Below are 20,707 nucleotides of genomic sequence, written 5' to 3'. Positions count from 1 at the left end.
TATCCTTATCTTCTTTGTTTAAAAATCTCTTTATTCTTCTGGAGTTCTCAAGCCATATTTTTCATAACTTCCTAAAGTACTTACGATACATGATGTTCATGTCAGAACACAATCTGGTCAATTAGCATTTAATCCTCCCATTGCTGAGCAATTTCATTTTTTGACTTCTCAGCATCTCAGTGTAATGATGAGCCCTGAGGTTCTTACCTCTAGTAAAGGATCACAAAATGTATCTTAGGTCACTCCTCTTAACATGAGCCCTGATTTAGGGTTTTTTTGTTTTTGTTTTTGTTTTTTTGTTTTTTTGGTTTTTTTTTTTTTTGGTTTGGTTTGGTTATCAAGGGAGGTAGTCTAAAGAGCCACTTTCTATATTTTAATCAGTAATGCAATATGCCTACACAAAAATAACCTTTTATACATAAGCACTATAATAAAACTATTTAAAAGTCAGTATTGTTTTTCCCCCATTGGAATATATAAAATATCCTTAGGAAGTTTTGATAAATGTAAAGCTACATAAAACAAAAAGAATTTTGCAATGATCAGAATTCACTCCAATGACATATATACACAATTATCCTAAATACTTTATTTGGAATTATTGGTGAACTGTGTCAAGAATTAGAAACTTTAAAGAATTGGAACAATATTCTAGATCATTCATCTGCAAAACTGCAACTGAAGAAAAAAAATTATTTTTTAAAAAATCAATAATTTTATCCATTGTCCCCTTTATTTAATTATGTGAAAATGTGCTCATTCCATTACTTCATTTCAGGAATGTAGACAGAGTCACTGACCTGTCCTTAAAATTTATTTATCTACTTTAGTGATTTATTGCATTATGGTATATAGTAAATGTGAATAGGAAGTATGTATGTAAGCTTTTTATAAAGAATCTGAACAAAAAGGTAAGATGATGCATAAATGTTGACCTAATAATATATTAATTTTCATTTAAATCATAATTCATACTCATATTTTTATAATATCATTATTAATCAAATAGCTCTATTCTTGAATTATAACATTACTATAAATTATGCTGACATTAATATATGCTTTAATGAAACAAATTTTTGTTTCATGATTTGAGTTCTTCAGTCTTGATGATTTTATGAGGTTTTGCCCATGTTTTAGGACAGCCAATACCGTCTTCACGGATATCCCAAATAATTCACATGCCATCATTGAAGCCTAGTTCCAAAAACAGCTTCAGTTATCTGAATTGGCTATGACAGAATTGGCAGAAACCTTGAAATCGCAGCTATTTAGTTTGGCCACCATGCCCAGAGAGATCTACTTGGAATGGTCTGGAAGCTGTTCTTTCATTGTGTGCAACTATTCTTAATATGGTAGCATTTGACAGTCATTTGAAATAAGAACCAAAGCCAATGAAATGGTCTCTCTGTGGATTTCCTCTGACAGATGCATAAAAGCATCTTATTTTAGCCAATGGGCATTATTTAAACATAGCTAAAACCATCCCAGCATTTATTTCGATGCATCCAGCTAATTATATGGCTGTGATTTATGTTTAAGTAAAGGATTTTAATCAGATCTCTTATTTCCATCCTCTGTTAGACTTCTCATCATAGTATCATGGTACCTATATGGGGAAGACAACCTCTCCCACTAAAAACTTGGGCACATTGTTTTGATTCTATAGGAATAAAAGTCTGATTTCAAATGGGAATGGACTGCATTTCCTTATCTGTGTTTAGAAGAGTTAAAATTCTGCAGCTTGAACTGAGACAGATGACCATTTGCTGTTTGATGGTTAATTACACGTTGGACATAGAACAATAAGGGGAAAAAAAATCCCAGAAACTTAATAAAGATGTATTTGCTCAACAGGCAAAGTCAGTTTTTATCATGGCTACTTATAATTTTCAGTACTTCTTAAATTAATTCCGAGTTCTTAATTAAGTTTTCAGGTTTGCTATAAAATCAGCTAAATTTAAGATTTAACATAGGATAAGGAAAATTACTATTAATCTAAATTTTGAAAAAGTATTTCAACAAGTGAAGTCCAGTTGAAGTTACCCTCAGCATACTGGCAATATGCAGGACATTAGCAAAACTAATATTTATGAATCTATCTAATATTTATGAATCTGTGGCTGGCTTCTCCATTTCATCTGGTTGAAGTTACTACTTAGCAGATTTGTAAGTTTTGTTATGAACTAATAATTCTTCCTCCTTCTCTTCTTCTTCTTCTTCTTCTTTTAAATTTTTTTAGATGCTCCACCAACTGGTCAGGCACACAGTGTGAGAGACCAGCCCCAAAGAGCAGCAAGTCTGATCATATTAACACAAGTAAGTTCTTCAGGTTAACATCTTAGGTGCTCTGTACGGTACAGAAATCATTTTCCATGCCATTACTGGGGGACATGAGTCTTGGAAAATCTTCTTCATGGAATTTTTCAGAAAATGCATTTCAATCCAGGTCGTTTTGGAAAAGATGGGGCACTGAGTTCACCTGGTGACAAGAACCAGCATTCACGTGCTAATTTAGGCAGCAAGAGTTCAAATTCTGGCAGTTTCCAGAATGCACATCTGCAAATCTAGCATAATCTTTTCTGGGGAAATGTACATCAGCTACAAAGGCTTCATATATCACAATGGGTATGAGAATGCCCCAAGAAAAAAAAGTAATTTCATATTTTAATTAGAGAAAAGTATATTTTCTTGAATTGAATTTCCATATGTTGTAAAGCAGACTTTACTGGTTAGTCTTAAAGAAAAGTGTATTAACAAACAAATCTTAATCAGTATCATGGTTGATTAATTGTTTCTTTGTCTTCAAAATATTTGTTTTGAAGTGTATTAAAATATAGTTCAACATTTTGCAAATCTTTCTTTGTGCAGCTGTAGTCTTAGGACAGATCATTGATATGAAAGTCCATCTACATCATCATTGTGTGTCTATTTTTAACAATTCTAAACGATTTTATAAAGATTTCCAAAAATGAGGGGTGCCTGGGTGGCTCAGTCAGTTAAAGATTTTCAAAATGAAAGTCAAAAATAGTTTCCCAATTCTCACATATTATCAATTATTTTATTATGACTGAAGAAATTTTGAAATATGTAATATCTATCAAGTGGCTAAATATATTCTTAAAAAAGAAAAATAATATCACTGATGGATAAACATTTACCTTAGGAATTTTTCTCTAGTCCATTACTGCTGGTGAAAAAAGCTTTCATGAAAATAATAAAAAACATACTACAGAGTTTGTGAAAAAGGAGAGGCACTATTGAAGTCAAAAGTATGTAAGTTTTGTATCCTACATGCAGGATCCCAGTATTTGCTGATCTACTTTGTTATTCTTTGCCCCGTCACTGCTTAAGATCTTTCAAGCAAAACTGCCCCAAATCCCACCATTTAGAGATTAATTTGGGCTAATAAGCATGAGCATTTTAGAAAAATGGCCAATAAGTCTCAAGTAAATAGCCTAGACATGAAATTCGAATTTGCAGAAATGAGTAATCTTTGATCATAGAGTGTTTGGGGTTTACCCTGGAATTTATGTGTTGTCTTTGGGGAAGGCAAGCGGGAAAAGAAGGCCTTTGGAAAGCTATGGGCATATTATTGTAGGAATAGGCACTGGGATTTGAGGAATTGGTTCATAAAAACTAGCAGAGGAGACAAAATATACCATGGTTGATTTAATATTGCAAAAAGAAAGAAAAAGAAAAAAAGTTCCTTTTCTCTCTTCCCAGGATCTAGGGCTCATATCTAGGTTATCAGTTATTGTTCTGGAGACACACTAATTTACATATGATTTTGTGAACCAGCTACAAAGCTCGACAATTACCAATAGTATTGTTTTTAAATGAAAAATGCTTTTCAAGTTACCAACCGGTAGACCACCCTGAACTTATAAGTTGAGAATTATGGAGACAATTTACATTAGCCTTTAATTTTGGTGATTTCTCAGTTGTCTAAAATAAATAAGAAATACAGCCTTTGAAAGAGTCAAAAACAATTATAAGTATTGATAAACTCTGTAAAAAAAACGTATATAAAGTACCACATCAATTGAATTTTGACATTTTACATTAAGTTTCTCCCACAAGGGAGAGTTTGGTGTTTGGAAATGGTTTGGAGGAGAGAAACAAGAGGTGTTTTCATTGGAGGGTGGTGTCTCCAATTATTTGCAGGGGCAAAAACTCCCTTATAAGGCAAATGGCTCTAATTCCATATGGCGGTTATAAATAGGGACTATCAAACAGAAAGAGTGCAAGTATTTGCAGCCCTTTTTCCAAAGATTCTGATGTCCTTCCTTCCATCACTGATTTAAAGTCATTAAATTTAATGGAAGTATCAATGCACATTGAAAGGGCTATTAGCTATGTAAATGTCAAATTTCTTAAATTTGAGCAAAGTTGACCACAAAATGACACTATTAAAAGGCACTTATCATCAGACATTTATGCTTAGAGAAACTTGCCTCAGTAACTCTGGAAGTAGGAAAAAAGGTAGTTAAACTGATCCTACCTAAAGTAAAGCCCAGTGGTTTTGAATGGTTGTCAAATGTTCCCCAAACTTGGGGAAAAGTCATCTGCTCAGTAAGAAAGATAGATCTTTAGCAGTGTGTTTCAGATCTGCATTTCCACTAACAGTGAAGCATTCCATAATGATCGGACCTTGGGGTAATGAAGAATACACTGTATCTGTTGGCCTCACTACTGTCAGCTAGTATGGAGATTTCCCTTTCTAATTGATGCACAGCTTTCTTAATCATCTCTGAGTAGTCATGCTGATGTTTTCTGGCTGTTGCTGTTTAAAGTATCAAAAAACTTAGCCAGTGGTATTAAACAATCTAGTATCCTAGCATGTTCTGCTGAGGTTCCACTTAAAAAAAGCTAGTCTGACTTTTCTGAAGTTATTTTAAAGATTTTTAAATTAAATATGATAAAATATTGCTTGGGTACTTCTATTTAAATTTTACCTAAAGTTTTAAGGGAGTGAATGCTCAGTGTTTGAATTATGCTGTTCATATTTGCTAAAATTAAAGACGGTAAGAATATACTCAGCATTTGAGAGGCAGTAATATTGAGATGCTTTACTTTAGTACAGTGACAACAGAGATGTGATATCTGTTAGGGAGTTGTGTTTCCTCCTTTCCTATTTTGCCCTTATTTCTTTTATGCCATCGTGTTTTAAAATAGAAAAAAAAAAAAAAAGAACCAACAAACTTTGTGACACCAAGGAACCAAAAATTTGAAAATACAGAGAAATAACTGAAACATGTAACAAAATAATGCCTTTGTCCTAATTCTCCCAAAGCAAATATTTATCAAGCCTTAACTAAGTGTCCGACTGAATGAAATCCCAGAGACAAGTCAGTGAAACAGACAGTGCCTCTTCTTTGAAGCTGAAGTTCTAGAAGGGTATACCGCAATAAAGCAAGGAAGCAAAAAAATGAGTAAACATGCAAACTTATGAAATAAGAGTAAGTTTTTATTGGTTCTGTGAAGGAGGCAAAAAAAGGAAGCAAAAATGTAAAATGGCAAGTGAGAATTAAGGTCAGGAATGATTTTTCTGAGGTGATGACACAGAAGCTGAGATTTGAAGGATTAGAAAGAGAAGACCCTGAGGGTATTTCAAACACAAGGGACAGCAGGCACAAAAGCACTGGAACAGGAAATAGAACTTCTCAAAGTTTTGAAAGACCAGTGTGCTGGGATCAAGGGGACAGGAGGGAGAGTGGTACAAAGTGAGGATATTTTCTTTATGACCTTTAAAATTACAGTTCATCACAATGCTTAAGAGAAAACACCCTAATCACAAAAACATATCTACATTCACATATATGCCTATATGTGAACATGCATTTAAGAGCAGAATATATAGCAATATATCAAAAGAGGTTAATTGTAATTAACAATTAAACATTAAATATAACAACATAAAACAATAACATTAAACATGTCATCATAATGGCCTGTTTAATATTTATATTTTCCACTATAAATTCAACCAATAAACAAAAGGTTCTCTTCCTGACTTCCATGACACTGAGTTATTCTGGTTCCCTTCTTACCTCTCAAAGCAATTCTCTTCTTTATGAGATAAGTTCTCCCTGTCTGTTCTGGACAACTCATTCTCTCCACTTACACTATACACACTGTTCTCAGTGGACCACAATTCTTAACCTTACTTACCGACTATATGTTGATTACCCCTACATTTCTATTCTCAGGCCTAGTTTGTCTCCTAGTTTGAGCCATGATCCCACTGCACAATTGCTATACCCATATCTATATCCATGGCAAGGTCTATATCATCTGTATTCCATGGGACACTCAAATTCAACATGTCCCAAAATGATCTCACCACCTTCCCCTACTCAAGCACGGTGCTATGGCAATATGTATGTTTAATTATTTAATAAACATGTATGTTGCATTTTCTGCATAATAGACAATCTTATTTACATTACTATGAGGTCGTATTAATGATGACTCTCATTTTATGGATGTGTGAGTTGAGACAAAGGTAACTACTTTGCCCAAGGATATGTTGCTAGTAAGCTGAAGTTTGAACAAAGATAGCCTGGCTCCACAGTCGATCATCTCAACTGCCGAACTATACTGCCTCTCCCAAGGAAAGAGTCTCTTCAATCTAACAATCTGATAACACAGTCCTTTCTAACAGGAAAGTGTTGTGTAATGAGGCTTCAGAACAATGTTACAAAGAAAGACTTATATTTTACATGACAAGGTCATTGAGATATCCTCTCCATCTGTAATAAGTATAGAATGTGCTTTTTTAAAAATCAGTTTAAATGATCTGCAAATAGCTCAGGGGAAAAAAAATAAACACCTGCAGTAAATTTTGATTGATATGTTACAATATATTTACTACTATATATTCTACTTATTTTGATAAAAGTCTTCTAATTCTTTTAAAAATATATGTTGTTACCAGTTGCTCCACTTGGTAAATTTTTTTTTTAAAAATCCAGTTTTAAAACCTTGCCCAGTTGCCACCTGCGTTATTTATTGGCTACAATAAGCATTATTGCGGTTACCTTAATAGGTTATATAAACATCTTAGAAGTCTAGGCTCTTAAACAAAGTGCTGCAATGTAAGGATTTGGAACTGCCATCACAGATGGCAGAAAGAAAAAGAAAGATCGGTAAGTTTTTTTTAGCATGTATATATAATAGAATTTCTATCTTATATAGGAATCAAAGAAACTATATGGAACAAATAAAATCTTATTTAAAATAATATACAATTGGCAGTAAAGGGAAAGTAACTTTATATGCCCAAAGATTAGAATTAGTATTTTGTATCTACTAATTTACCACAAATTTTAGGGGAGGATAAATAATGAAGTAAGGATATTTATAAAGTGATGAGCAGTCAGTTGAAGTCATAGTTTATGAAAAGACCAAGCTGTTCACTGGTATTTAAAAATTTGTGAATAAATGTTAATTACTATCCAAGGTGCCAGATCTCTGCTTTTATTAATTACTAATAAATGACACATTCATATAAAGTTCACTTTCCCCAAACCAAGAAGGTAATATAATATAAAACTCACTAAGATGTATGGTCCTGGTAAGAACATGAAATAATAAAATGAATTTTATATTTTAGAAACTGATTAACTTAGGCAAGTCATTTTTTTGTCTTGCATGGAAGTGGTAGTTATTTGGTTATTTTAAACAAATTTTTAAAGTTCAAAATTAGAAGATTATTTTACACATGAGACTTCCTTAATAAAGACCTTTTGGTATTTTGGTAAGCAATCTCCAGGATAGACCATGTCACAGAGATATCACCTGTCTAGAGCTATCAAAACTGATCTATATTACTATTTTGTAGTCCCTAAGCAGCCGCTTATTGTGCTAAATATTACCATTCATTTCTACCACAGTATTTTTATATGCATGTGTATTTGTAGAGAAAAATTTATATATTTAATAACTCCCGATATTTCGTTCTTGAGCCATTCAAGATCCCCACAAAAAATTTCAATTAGTTTTGAGGTTTATTTGTATTAGTTTTTAGCTGACTCAACTGAATCAACCAGATGCTTATTCTAAATAGACAAAAACCTTTGTCTCACAGACACTAGATATTTATCTGCTGGAAAAGTTAACATTAGGGGCACCTGGGTGGCTCAGTTGGTTGGACGACTGCCTTCAGCTCAGGTCATGATCCTGGAGTCCCGGGATCGAGTCCCGCATCGGGCTCCCAGCTCCATGGGGAGTCTGCTTCTCCCTCTGACCTTCTCCTCACTCGTGCTCTCTCTCACTGTCTCTCTCTCAAATAAATAAATAAAATCTTTAAAAAAAAAAAAAAAGAAAAGTTAACATTAGGTACTTGATAGAGCTACTTAATACCTCCTTGTTATTAAGCAACCCTCACATTCAATTTTCTTCCTGCTTTAGTGACATAATTGTTGGTATATTTTCCAGTGGATCACATCACCAGCAAAGGGGTATTATCTCCTTCCTCTGGGGGATGGGAGTGGAGAGGGGAGAGATGGTTGCTCTTATCGCCAAGGCAGAAATGGAGTTTCTTCTCCATTTTGTTTTTCCCCTATGCTCAAATGCATAAAAACTAAGACCTAGTTACTCTGACTGTTCTTGGAGATCTATCTATTCCATAGATCTTTTATTACATTTTGAAGATAGGTGATACAACCTGAGATCACTTTTATAAATATATCGAAAAAGGTGAAAATGGACATTTACAACATAAGCCAAACCCTCAGATTTATTTTGCTGAAATTATTCTGGAAATGGAACTTAAGAAAGATTCCTCTTTGGCTTCCCAACCCCCATTCTGCTGAATCAAGTTAATAGCCCTGTGCAGTATGTCTCTTTGTCTCTCTTTTATTGGCGAGGAACATGAAACTCAAGTTTTAAATAACTTATCACAACTTATCTAAGTAAGTTGTGAAACTGATCAATAATTAAGTTATGTCTATCTGAATCCAACACCGATGTCCTTCTATTTGGCCAACCTGCCATCTGATTTGTTATACATGTATTGATTGATAGGGAGTATTTATAGCTAAAGGAACAAAACTATAAGTGGGATTATAGCCAGTGGAACTATATAAATGTTTAGTCACCATTGATTTACAAGAAGTTACCAACATGTACTAAATTACATCATTGCAAGTAAATGTGTGTAGTGAGAATCAGACTCAGACTGACAAAGAAATCAACATTTCTAACCTCAAAGTATTTAACTGCAACATGTAAATGAAAGATATCTAAAGAAACATTTCCAGTGAATCAAGTATTTTTTAATTTTTTTAATAGGTGATTTTCCACTAACATATATATGAACTAAGAATATAGATATTTGGCTTTAGCTTTACTTTTCATTACATCCGTGGTCAAAAGATTTGGTATAATAAAGTATTCAGTTATATCACTCTTTAATTCATTCTATTTATGTGTTCACCTATTAATTCATTTCTTTTTCAGGAAGCATTGCCATCATTGTACCTCTCGTTCTCCTGGTGACTTTGATAACCACCTTAGTAATTGGTTTAGTGCTTTGTAAAAGAAAAAGAAGGTAAGATTCAATGGTTTAAACAAAAGGTCAGTCAATACATTACACACAGAGTTACAGAAATGTAGTGTTTTTTCTTTTCTTTTTTTTTATTCTTAAAAAGTGATTTAGTTATTCCAACTGAAAAATCTTGTTTTCAAACCCCTTTATCCTTCTATTTCATTTTAAAGTGAGTATAATTCAGAATGTTCTTCTCCCTTGTTATGTTGACAGAATGGCTCTACTTATATAATCTAATAAAACTAACAAGGGAACATATTAATTAAAATTTCAACAGAATTTTACATTTTTGGCAGTTTTTCCATGAAACAGGAGGAGTCTCTGAAGCGCACCCTGTTATCTTAATGTTTAAGATTAGTAATGTCAATACAATGATCCTGTATATGTATTATGTATCACAACTTGTGCATTTCATTCACAAATTCTGCATTGGTTTATTTTATATATTCCTGAGAGTAAAATTTTTCAATTTAGGTGAACCTATAGTTATAAACATCTAGAAGATGTAGGTTATCTACAGAGTTATTACCCAGAACCAAGTGTTTGTGAGTCAGAGTCAGTTTTTTAAAAAGCATGACATGGGGATTAAAAATGATTGATTTCAGGGGTGCCTGGGTGGCTCAGTTGGTTAAGCATCTGCCTTCAGATCAGGTCATGATCCTGGGGTCTTGGGATTGAGCCCCTGCTCAGTGGCGAGCCTGTTTCTCCCTCACCCTCTACCCCTCTTCTTCCTCTACTCCTCCCCCTGCCTGTGCTCTCTCTCCTTCAAATCAATAAATTTTTTAAAAAAGAAAACAATCTATTTCAAAGACTCTTTATCACTACTTTTTAGTCATAGTTTTCAGAAATAAAGGGTAAAAGTGCATTTAAAAAAATAATGAATTTGTGAATATTGTTTCAACTGATGTATTAGCTATTTAAGAGGAATATGTTCCAAGTGCATTTTTTACTGTCAAATCTAAATAATTTAGAGAAATAACTTATCACATTGACTTTTTTTGTTCTTTCATGACTAGATAAATATTTGTTTTGAATATGTTTTATGAACTCTCTGTGAGTTATATTAAGTCAGTAAATCTATGAATGTGATAGCTTTATGTATCATGATTGTAATATTGAGTTAGTTTACACTTACATTAATGTTCACATATTCTAGGACAAAAACTATTAGAAGACAACCTATTATCAATGGAGGAATCAATGTAGAAATTGGGAATCCATCTTATAACATGTATGAGGTGGATCATGATCACAACGATGGAGGTCTTCTAGATCCTGGTTTTATAGTAGATGCAACAAAGGTAATATGTTTTAAGATGGCAGACAGTAAGCACTAACATTTCTCTGTCATTTATCTATAATGCAGTCGTGAATTTTATCAGCACTTCTTTTATCTGAAGTTACAGTAAAGAATTTTAGGATATATTGAATGTTATAGTCTTTTTTAAAAGAAAAAAAATAAGTTATGGCTTGCTTTCACCTGAAGCATGAAGTTGAAAAAACATGTTTTGGAAAATAGATATGTATTCATTCATTAAGTTGATAAACATGTATGAGGAAACTATATGTATAAGGAACCTCAAATGCATTGAGATTCTAGCATATCTAAATGTATAGCCTAGTATAAAAATACTGATTTATTTTTTAATAATAAAAGGAGTACAGGACTTCATTGTCAAAACAGGTATTTTATTTCTAGTAGTATTTCATTGATTCAACTAAGCTGTGCCTTTGGATTTGTTCATAATCAAATTACTTTTGAAAAATATTTTCTACTATAATAGCCTTCCTATCGATTTGAGTTGTATCATTGATAGACACAGCCTAAAAACCTAAATCTTTTGGTAAAGTTTCTATTCTTATTATATGCTCAGATTAGCAGCTTTAAAGAGAAATAGGTAAATGATACAATTATCCTGATAAAGTAAACTCACAAAGATTCACTATACTTTATTATCTTTATATTTTATATGAGAATGATAGACTATTTTACTGTGAATTAAGAACATCAATTTGCTATTATGGAATGATTTTTCTTAGCTTATTCATTCATTTATTGAATAGCTAATTTATTTTCTGATATATTAAACGTCCTTTGTTCAAAATGCACCTTTACATTGTAAATAATCACAAAAAACAATCTGTGTCCAAATGGGTTTGCACTCATAGCAATAGCTGTTCCCAAAGATGTTGAACAGAGTCCCAAACATTCAGGCTAGTACTGAATCCATGGCCGGATTGTCTGAGCCTGAAATCAATGGTCAAATAGTTATTTCTCAGAAAAAGAATCCATTATTAGTGCATGTATAAATTTTTTACACTATCAGAGGATATTAGAGTGACTTTTTCCTAATTAGAAGTAAATTTATATTTATTTTTCATTATTCATTAATTAACTCCTACATTTGAAATTGTTAATGAAATAAAACTTAGAAACCTAAGTTTCAGTGTTTTCTACTTTAAAAATGGTAGACTTTAGGTCTTAACCCACTGAGCCTAGGTGGCTCAGTGGTTTAAGCCTCTGCCTTCGGCTCAGGTCATGATCCCAGGGTCCTGGGATCAAGCCCTGCATCAAACTCTCTGCTTGGCGGGGAGTCTGCTTCCCCATCTCTCTCTCTGCCTGCCTCTCTGCCTACTTGTGATCTCTGCCTGTCAAATAAATAAATAAAATCTTTAAAAAAAATGGAAGACTTTATATATAGTACACATTGTTATTTGATAACTTATCTATGAAGAAGATAAATAATAGACTTCTGATATTCTTTGAATTTTTCTTAGGAAGAAGTACACTGTCTGTAAGTATAATATGAACTGATGAGGACATACTTTATACACTTTTCATAAGGAGAGTTCTCATTTTCCCCATCATTTTTATTCCTAGTGATAGAATTAAGCCAATTTTGGATACTTAAAGAAAATGGTTTTTTAGTATTCCATTTAAAAATTTTTCCATATTTACTCTAGGAAAATAAAACTATGCTTCAGTGCCCCTCAGATACACTTTTAATATACTTTGCACATAACATGCAATAAATATTTATTTACCAATTTGTTGACTGATTGATCAAAATTACATTAATGTGATTTAGATGGCTGAGTCTAGCTAGGTTCTGATTTTTGAAATGTAAATATGAATTGTTGCATAAGAAGCAACTGCAAAAGATACAGCTAGTCCTAATAGGTATAAACACTTATAGAAAGCAGAGGACCTCACCAAAGCAACCTTAATAATCTAATGCTTTTCATAGGGTATCTGCTGAGTCGTGATGGTTTGATATAGTCCTGATGTGATTAAATACAAACTGCATTACACATAAAGAGGATTTTATAGAGCATTTTCATTACTTTCAAAATGAATAAAATTTATACTTCAATCATACCTTCTAATCAAAATAACTGGAGGAGTAAGTAAAGTTGAAAAAAAGATTTGACTATGGAGGCAATCACAGAACAGTTTGAAGGTTACAAAAAAGGAAATTAGTATTCACTGGGTTTATGTCCAAATTCATCTCAAATGTTACTTAGATTATTTTCAGTATTTTTTCAATGAAAACTTTGTGGGAGAAAATGAAGAGGCAATATTGACCTGATTTTATATTTAAAATCTTTTTCTGAGACCCTTGCCCCCATCCCAAACTTTGTGATTATTCATTAAGAGTCAATAGTTAATGTTTTTTCAATTCACCTTTAATTTTCTTCAAATTTGTACATTAATTTTTTATGCTTTTCAAATTTTTGCCTAGTTTTCCCCCCCATTTGGATCACTAACAAATACTTCATCCCAAATATGAGTGTACCAGTTTGGCTATTCTGCCCTTAGATCCAAGAAAACTTAAAAGTCAGTGTTCTTGTACAGAGACTTAGTGAACTAGTTTAATTAATAATTCATCTGGAGAGTCAGATTTCCAAAATAAAGATTTTTTTTAAATGTAACATTTTTAATTCTTTTTAAATATAGAGTGGTGATGAATCTTTAATTAGAAGCAGTCATATATTTGAGTGTTCAAAATGGGTTACCATCAGAACTTTTCAAAGGGACAAAACCTTAAGTGGGGGAGTGCTGTATATTTTTCACAGAGTGGTTAACAAAGATGTGCTTTATTTGGGAAGGATGAAGTTAAATAAATAGAAATGTATGGAGGTATCTTGATGTATGGCGTGTCTATCAGTAAGCTGTATGTAACAGAAATGTCTACTTTAAAGTCACAGATCCAATATTTATGTTTTTTTCTCAATCTATTAAAGCTATGATGAACACACCATTTGTGTCCCAGGGCTAATGAGAATTTTTATGCTATTTTTATGACTTAATATGAGTTTATGTCAATGAAAATCATTCTATGATATTAGATTGGAAACTAAAATTCTCTGTTTACATACAGGCCAGGTATATAGGGGGAGGGTCCAGTGCTTTCAAGCTTCCGCACACAGCGCCTCCCATCTACTTAAACTCTGATTTGAAAGGACCACTAACTGCTGGGGTGAGAGAAGAAAATTCATTATTCCATATCCATTCCATCACAGAACCCCTCGCAATGAGAGATGATGGCTAGACTTAGATAGGGGCTGTCTTTAATTGAGTTTTTAATTAACAAGAGATTTCAAAACAGCATTAAAATCAGAGGCTTATGTTAGATGTCCTGCTTATGCAAGATTTCATGGAAAACATGTTATCATTTTAGACAAGCTATTAAGTAGAAATATCTCTTCTGCTGATTTTGAAAATGTCACAGCACTTTAACAATAAAAATGAGTATTTGTTATTCTTAGAAATCTCTAGCCAGAAATTTAAACTGAATAATTTAAACTTAAATTCATGTTTGGCTTTATTCATTTCCTATTAAGATGTTTTGTTTAGTATTTGCAACTTTGATGTCAATTTAAATAAAAATATACTACAAAATGTGGCATCATGTTGAGAAATTAGAAATGGCTTAATGAGACCACTTTTAAATTTTTTTTAATTAAATAACTAGTTTGTAGTGGAAGGTACTTGATTTTTTGTTACATGGCTTATGGTAGAAGGAAGAGGGATCAAAATAGGGATATAAAAATTCCTAGGGATGAGTATGTTCTCTCTCATACCTCTCTCCCATAAGCTGTTTTTCATTCTCATTTTTTATCATGGTTGTTTCATTTGCATGGCTCAAAGATTATATGTTTCTTTGTTGGAACTAAGACTTAGTGTTCTGCATTTGGGAAGACAAAACTAAACAAAAAGTAGGCAATGATTTCTTGGGTTAAGTTGCAATTAATAAAATAATAAACATTGTATGTTTTTCAACTGAAAGAGATCACTTCTGTATGTCTCAATTCTACTTCAAAGTGCTCTGAGTTTCTATGAAAATTAAGATGACAATGAACTTCACAATTCCTTGGAAGTGTCCAAAAGTACTTCCAGTAATAAATACATATGAGTTATTTGAAGCAAAAATACTCTTTATTTTAAAGTCTATTCCACCAATATATTTTATTATTATTTTCTTTTTGGTTCTTAACTTCCTATTGAAACAATTATAAGCTTCAAGCAATTAGATTACTTTCTGTAAACACCTCCTTCCTGCCACTGCTGTGGTAGTAAGTGGGCAAACACATGGACTGGAAATAAGATGATTTGTTTTAATGTTTTATGCTTTTAAATAATGTCTCAGTAAATATTGTCTTCACAAAGATATCCTTGGGCTTTTACTATTATGTCAAAGTTCTACTTAGATTCACAACTTACCTGAAAAATGTACAATTATGTTTTTATCTAATACCAAACAAAAGTCAACTAAAACCTGTAAATAGAATTTAAATTACATATGTATAATTACTATTTAGAAAATTAAATGTATTGCATATAAGTGTTAATATTGAAAGACAGATATCCTAGAAAATAATTAAGGTGGTCAGAATTGATGATAAAAATTGAATCTATTTTTTTTCTCCTGCAGACAACAAATTACTCCAATCCAGTGTATGCAAAACTATATATGGATGGGCAAAATTGTCGGAACTCCTTAGGAAGTGTTGATGAAAGGAAAGAACTGCTTCCAAAGAAAATAGAAATCGGGATAAGAGAGACAGTGGCATAATCAGCGATATCTTTTATATGCTGTAAAAATGTATAAAATATAAGGATTACTTTTGTATGTTCCAACAGTATTATACTTGTTTTGGCATCAGCATTACCTCCTTCTTTATCTTTCTCCTGGTTAATTGTTTTCTGAGTTTTCTGGGTTTTACTTTTTGCTGATGACTATTGATTGACCATTTGTATGGTATTTTTATGAAAAAAAAACTGCACTACAATACAATTTACAACAATGCTGCTGATATGATTCACCTTTGGATTTGTTAAAATTAAAAACAACATATTCCTTTGTAGTGTGAATATGAGCAATCTATTTTATATGGACTTTTTTGTTTCTACTTAATCAACAAAGAGAATCTCGGCACTTTTTCATTATATGGTCTGAAAGCTGTAATACAATGTCATTTTACTTTTCCATTTAAACTGATGGAAGAATGATTGAATGGTCAACTCTCTTCTTTGTGCCCATTAAGGTTGATTCAGACTGCTGAAAATATCTAGCCCTCACAAGTCCAGCATCACCTGCTTTGAAATTAGTCTTAGATTGCCAAGCGATAGATGAAAATTCTGAGGAAAAACTTTAAAAATATATACAATTAATAATTTGCATGAATACCTATGACTACATTTGCCAAAATTTAATGGACTGTATGTGATATGCTAAACATATACACCCTATAAACAACAGTTACATTTAGGTGGTAGAACATAGCAAAAATATAACCAGAAGTGGAAAGACCACACTTGCTATGGGATAAGACCTTTTGTTCTCCCTCAGTCCTGAGGTAAATAGCCAGCCTAGAGCACAATAGGCCAATGGGTACTCATGCCTTAGGAAGTTCTTCCTAGTCATGTGCATTTTGTGGAAGATTAACCCAATCCTTTACCACACAGAACACAGAACAATAATATATAAGCACACAAATTGATGACAGAACTTCAATTATGTGAATGCATTCTCTTTGCTAGGTCAAGAGAAAGAGGTAAAGCAGCCATTATAGTATAGAGTAGTTGGTAAATATTTTCAGTATACAGTATGACTAATCCAATATTTGCCCTATCAAAATATATTCTTAAGGGACTTAACAGGTTATAGAAGAACAATTATTTGTCTATAATCAAAGGTGGAGAGTGTAAATGCTGACCAGTTACTCTGGTACTCTAGTTTCTTTTGGTTATGCAAAACACATGGACCCCATTCACTTTTTTGTTTGTTTGTTTTCAAATTTTGATTGAAATAAGTACGATTTATTTAAGTTGTATAAAAAAAGGATAGCATTTTTATACAGATATCTTTAAAGGCACAAAAGATTTATTCACAAGGTATGGAGGGCTTTTTGTTCCTCTGATAGACATGACTGACTTTTAGCTGTCATAATGTATTAACCTAACAGATGAAATATGTTTGTGGTTGCTCTTTATCCCTTTGTACAAGCATTAAAAAACTGCTGTTTTATAAAGAGACTTTTTGTTGTACTATGTGCATGCATACTACCTATTTCTAAACTTTGCCATATTGAGGCCTTTATAAACTATTGATTTATGTAATACTAGTGCAATTTTGCTTGAACAATGTTATGCATATCATAAACTTTTTCAGGTTCTTGTTTAAGTACATTTTTTAAATTGAACAGTATTTTTCATTTTGGTTATAATAGTCATTTTGCCTATGTTTCTACAATGAAGTGTTAAAGACTTTATAAAAAATTGTTGACTGACTTATTTAAATGAAATTCTACATATTTAAGTGCTTGTGTTGGGTAGTTTTTAAAAGTAAGAAAATTCTTTTCTTTGTGGACTGTAATATCCGTAGGAAACTATTTTAGTAAACATGAGACATAATTTTTGTTATATCCTTAGAGCATACTTTCTGGGTTGGGTTGATTTCATTACATCACTTTTAAAAGCACAATAGAGAAAGCGTTTTCTCTCTTCTTGAAGCAGAAACATTTTCCTTGTTTTGTATTTTCCCCCAAGATATATTGTTTATTATGGATTCTTATATGCAATAGAAAGAGAGGTAGGTTATACACACAGTAGTGTGACAATTGTATTAAAATAAGCCAAAGCTCTTCCTGCCTTTCCCATTCTCAGGAAGTGCACTTTATGGAAAACTCAGATTCCATTAGATTCTGTGTAGGCATTATTTTGTAAGTGGAATGATTATTGGTATATATCATCCTGGAGTATCATGCTGGAGAAGCAATACAGGAAGGTCTGATTTACTGGAGCTGTCTTTGAGTTATATAAAGTGGACTTTTTATATCAAAGCTTTATAAATGTAACTGAAATTATTATTTGAAAGAAACAGAACTTAGAGATTGAGATGATCTTGATGCAATTACCAGTGTTATAAATATTAACATATCATATACGATATACAGATAACTAACACCCAAAGTCTGGCACAACAACCTGGTTTCTCACTACAGCATTGATGAAAACCATAGTTGAGAGAATTCAGGATATACTTTTTAACCCTGAGGTCCCATCTACATGATCATGGTCATTATGTCCACATTATGCTTCACCATCCCATGCTGGTTCATTCAAGTCCACATCAGAGTTCATAGTCTTTCTTTTTGCAATTATTTTGCCTTCAATCTTTACAGGACAAAGATAATTTTTAAACTACTTAAATTTATTCTACTTATATAGCTCTAGCTCTTTCAATTCTCTGATGCAAAAACTCATATAAATGCAAGAAATTCAGGTGTATAATTTTCCTCTGCATTTACCATTCTTTATAAATGCCATAACCAATCACTTCCTAAAACCTTCCTTCAAGCTTTGATGGAACATATTCTCTAAAAATGAATGCTTCCTGGTGAATTCTCCTTCTTATCTAAAATGACTATTCATCCAAAGTATGTGGTTCCAACCTGTAGACATTTAGACCCAGTTAAGTCTTTATTGTCCTTTGTAAGGAAGGATATTTAGCAGGATCTCTGCCTTCTATCCACTAAACGTTACTGACACCACCCAAAGTTGCAACAACCAAAATGTCTACAGACTTTGCCAAATTTCTTCTGAGGAAAAAAGTTACACTTATGAAGAACAAATGGTCTAGGGCTGTGTTCTACCTTCCACTATTAAAAAGCTCTCAGATGAAATAGCGACGTCAAAAAGAGGGAAGGAAGGAAGGAAGGGCACCTCAGCATGAGAATCATGGCGCTCCCTCCAAGTTTTAAGTTTTTAATACTGATGATACATGAGTTATAGAAACTTGGTATTAGTAAAGTGCCTATACAATAAAACAACAACAACAAAACAACACAAAAAGGGAGAACCAACTAAGGGAGAAAGTTTCATTTAGAAACTCTCACAGTTTTGTGTTTATTTGGGCTATTTTAATTTACATACATGTGTTTTATTTGGCCATTTAATGCCATTTATGATTATGTTTTATCTTGTTTTGTATTCGATTATATGCTTATTTTGTTGGTTCTTGAGATTGAGATTTAAACTTGTACTTTTCTTGTACAAATGCTACTTTCTGTTTTTATGATGACTCAGATATGAAGAAGTTCAATTCTCAATGTATGTTATATCTACTATAAATGAACTAAAATATGCAAAATACTCATAATTTCCAAACCCTAACTGAGGAAATTGGTATATGTGATGAAAGGAATAGGGAAAAAAAAATACACTGCTTATTTTCCCTAAGCCTCTCACACGTCCATATCTTCAAACAGATAATCATGATGTGAAATCTGATTCCTCTCTAAGAACACTATTATTATTTACAGTCAAGCTTTTCATGTAGTATTACTTTAAAAATTAAAATATAAAAGATTAGGAATCCCACTGAGTTGAGCAAAATATAGCTCACCACTTTTTTAAAGCTGTTTTCTTCACCTAATGCTACATTCCAGTTTCCATCAATTTAACAAAACCTTTTTCAAAATTAGATGATATAATTTGATATAAATTAGGATCATTATTTAAATAAAAATCCTTGAATTATAACTTGTAAGAAAAAGAGAGATTCCAGAAGTTCTCTGTGAAGATGACTACCAGATAATATAGCACACACAAAAAAATGATTTTTCCATATACTTTGAATGTGAGAAAAGCAACAAAAAGAGCGAGCAAATGGTACTTTTTTGTTTTGCTACCAGTTCTATTGCTAATATACCCAGAAAGTTAACACATCAAGAAGAAGATATAGATAATTAACAACATACAGAAAGAGTTTTATTTAGACCAACATTTAGTTTTTGATGATGTAATATCCACAGGTCCAGGAACATGTACTTCATAATGAAGTGAAATGAAGTGAAATGAGTTCTTTGGTTTAACTTTTCTGTAGTAGTTATACCTCAATGACTATAACTTATTCTGAAAAATAGTTTCTAGTGAATGCTACCATTTTTTTGTATCCAAAGTGATCAAAAATCAAAAGAAAGATTGGTACTACAGATGGCCTATTTGATAAATTCTATGTTTAGAATGTGTTTATTCTCTCTGATGGATAGTCTGCCCCTTTTACTGGGGTTTGTAAGATAACAGTGAACTGAAGCAATGCAGTACTGAAGCTTTACTCATTTGTTCACTCCAAGATAATTTTGTAGCTGTAGTTTCTTCTGAAGTTTTAATACATAAAATATGAGATCTTGATGCAATTGATTTCTAGCTATTTATGCCATAGTAACTTGGGAAACCAATAATAAAACTCATAAACTTTCAAAAGATAAGGTTCATAACAAAAATCATACACATCTTATTCAGGTCAGTAATTTAACTATAAATGAGAAAATATTTTTTTTACATACAGAATAAACTGTGAAATATGATTGAGAAAAAAATCAGGAGTTTGAAATATGAGACTGTTTATGGAGATACTTAAAAAACAATACACAGGGCGCCTGGGTGGTTCAGTGGGTTAAAGCCTCTGCCTTCGGCTCACATCATGATCCCAGGGTCCTGGGATCCAGCCCCACATCGGGCTCTCTGCTCAGCAGGGAGCCTGCTTCTCTTCCTGTCTCTCTGCCTGCTGCTCTGCCTACTTGTGATCTCTCTCTCTGTCAAATAAATAAATAAAAATCTTTAAAACAAACAAACAATACACAGAG

General features: G+C 32.4%; 1 protein-coding gene across 1 annotated transcript in view; it reads left to right on the top strand.

Annotated features, from left to right (window-relative positions):
* The window catches only part of LRP1B (LDL receptor related protein 1B), a 1,620,129-nt gene extending 1,600,647 nt beyond the window's left edge, over nt 1-19,482 (top strand). The window contains exons 87-91 of the mRNA XM_045066491.1: nt 2,243-2,319; nt 9,466-9,556; nt 10,710-10,854; nt 13,936-14,034; nt 15,490-19,482. Coding sequence (XP_044922426.1) covers nt 2,243-2,319; nt 9,466-9,556; nt 10,710-10,854; nt 13,936-14,034; nt 15,490-15,630 — 553 coding nt within the window. The 3' untranslated portion in view covers nt 15,631-19,482. The remainder of the gene's footprint in view (nt 1-2,242; nt 2,320-9,465; nt 9,557-10,709; nt 10,855-13,935; nt 14,035-15,489) is intronic.
* The last annotated feature ends 1,225 nt before the right edge of the window (nt 19,483-20,707 follow it).

This window comes from Mustela putorius, unplaced genomic scaffold, assembly GCF_011764305.1.
Source record: "Mustela putorius furo isolate JIRA1106 unplaced genomic scaffold, ASM1176430v1.1 tig00003867_pilon_pilon_pilon, whole genome shotgun sequence".
Classification (NCBI taxonomy): Eukaryota; Metazoa; Chordata; class Mammalia; order Carnivora; family Mustelidae; genus Mustela; species Mustela putorius.
Note: the sequence above shows the minus strand (reverse complement) of the source record. Positions and strands in the feature narration are given on the sequence as shown.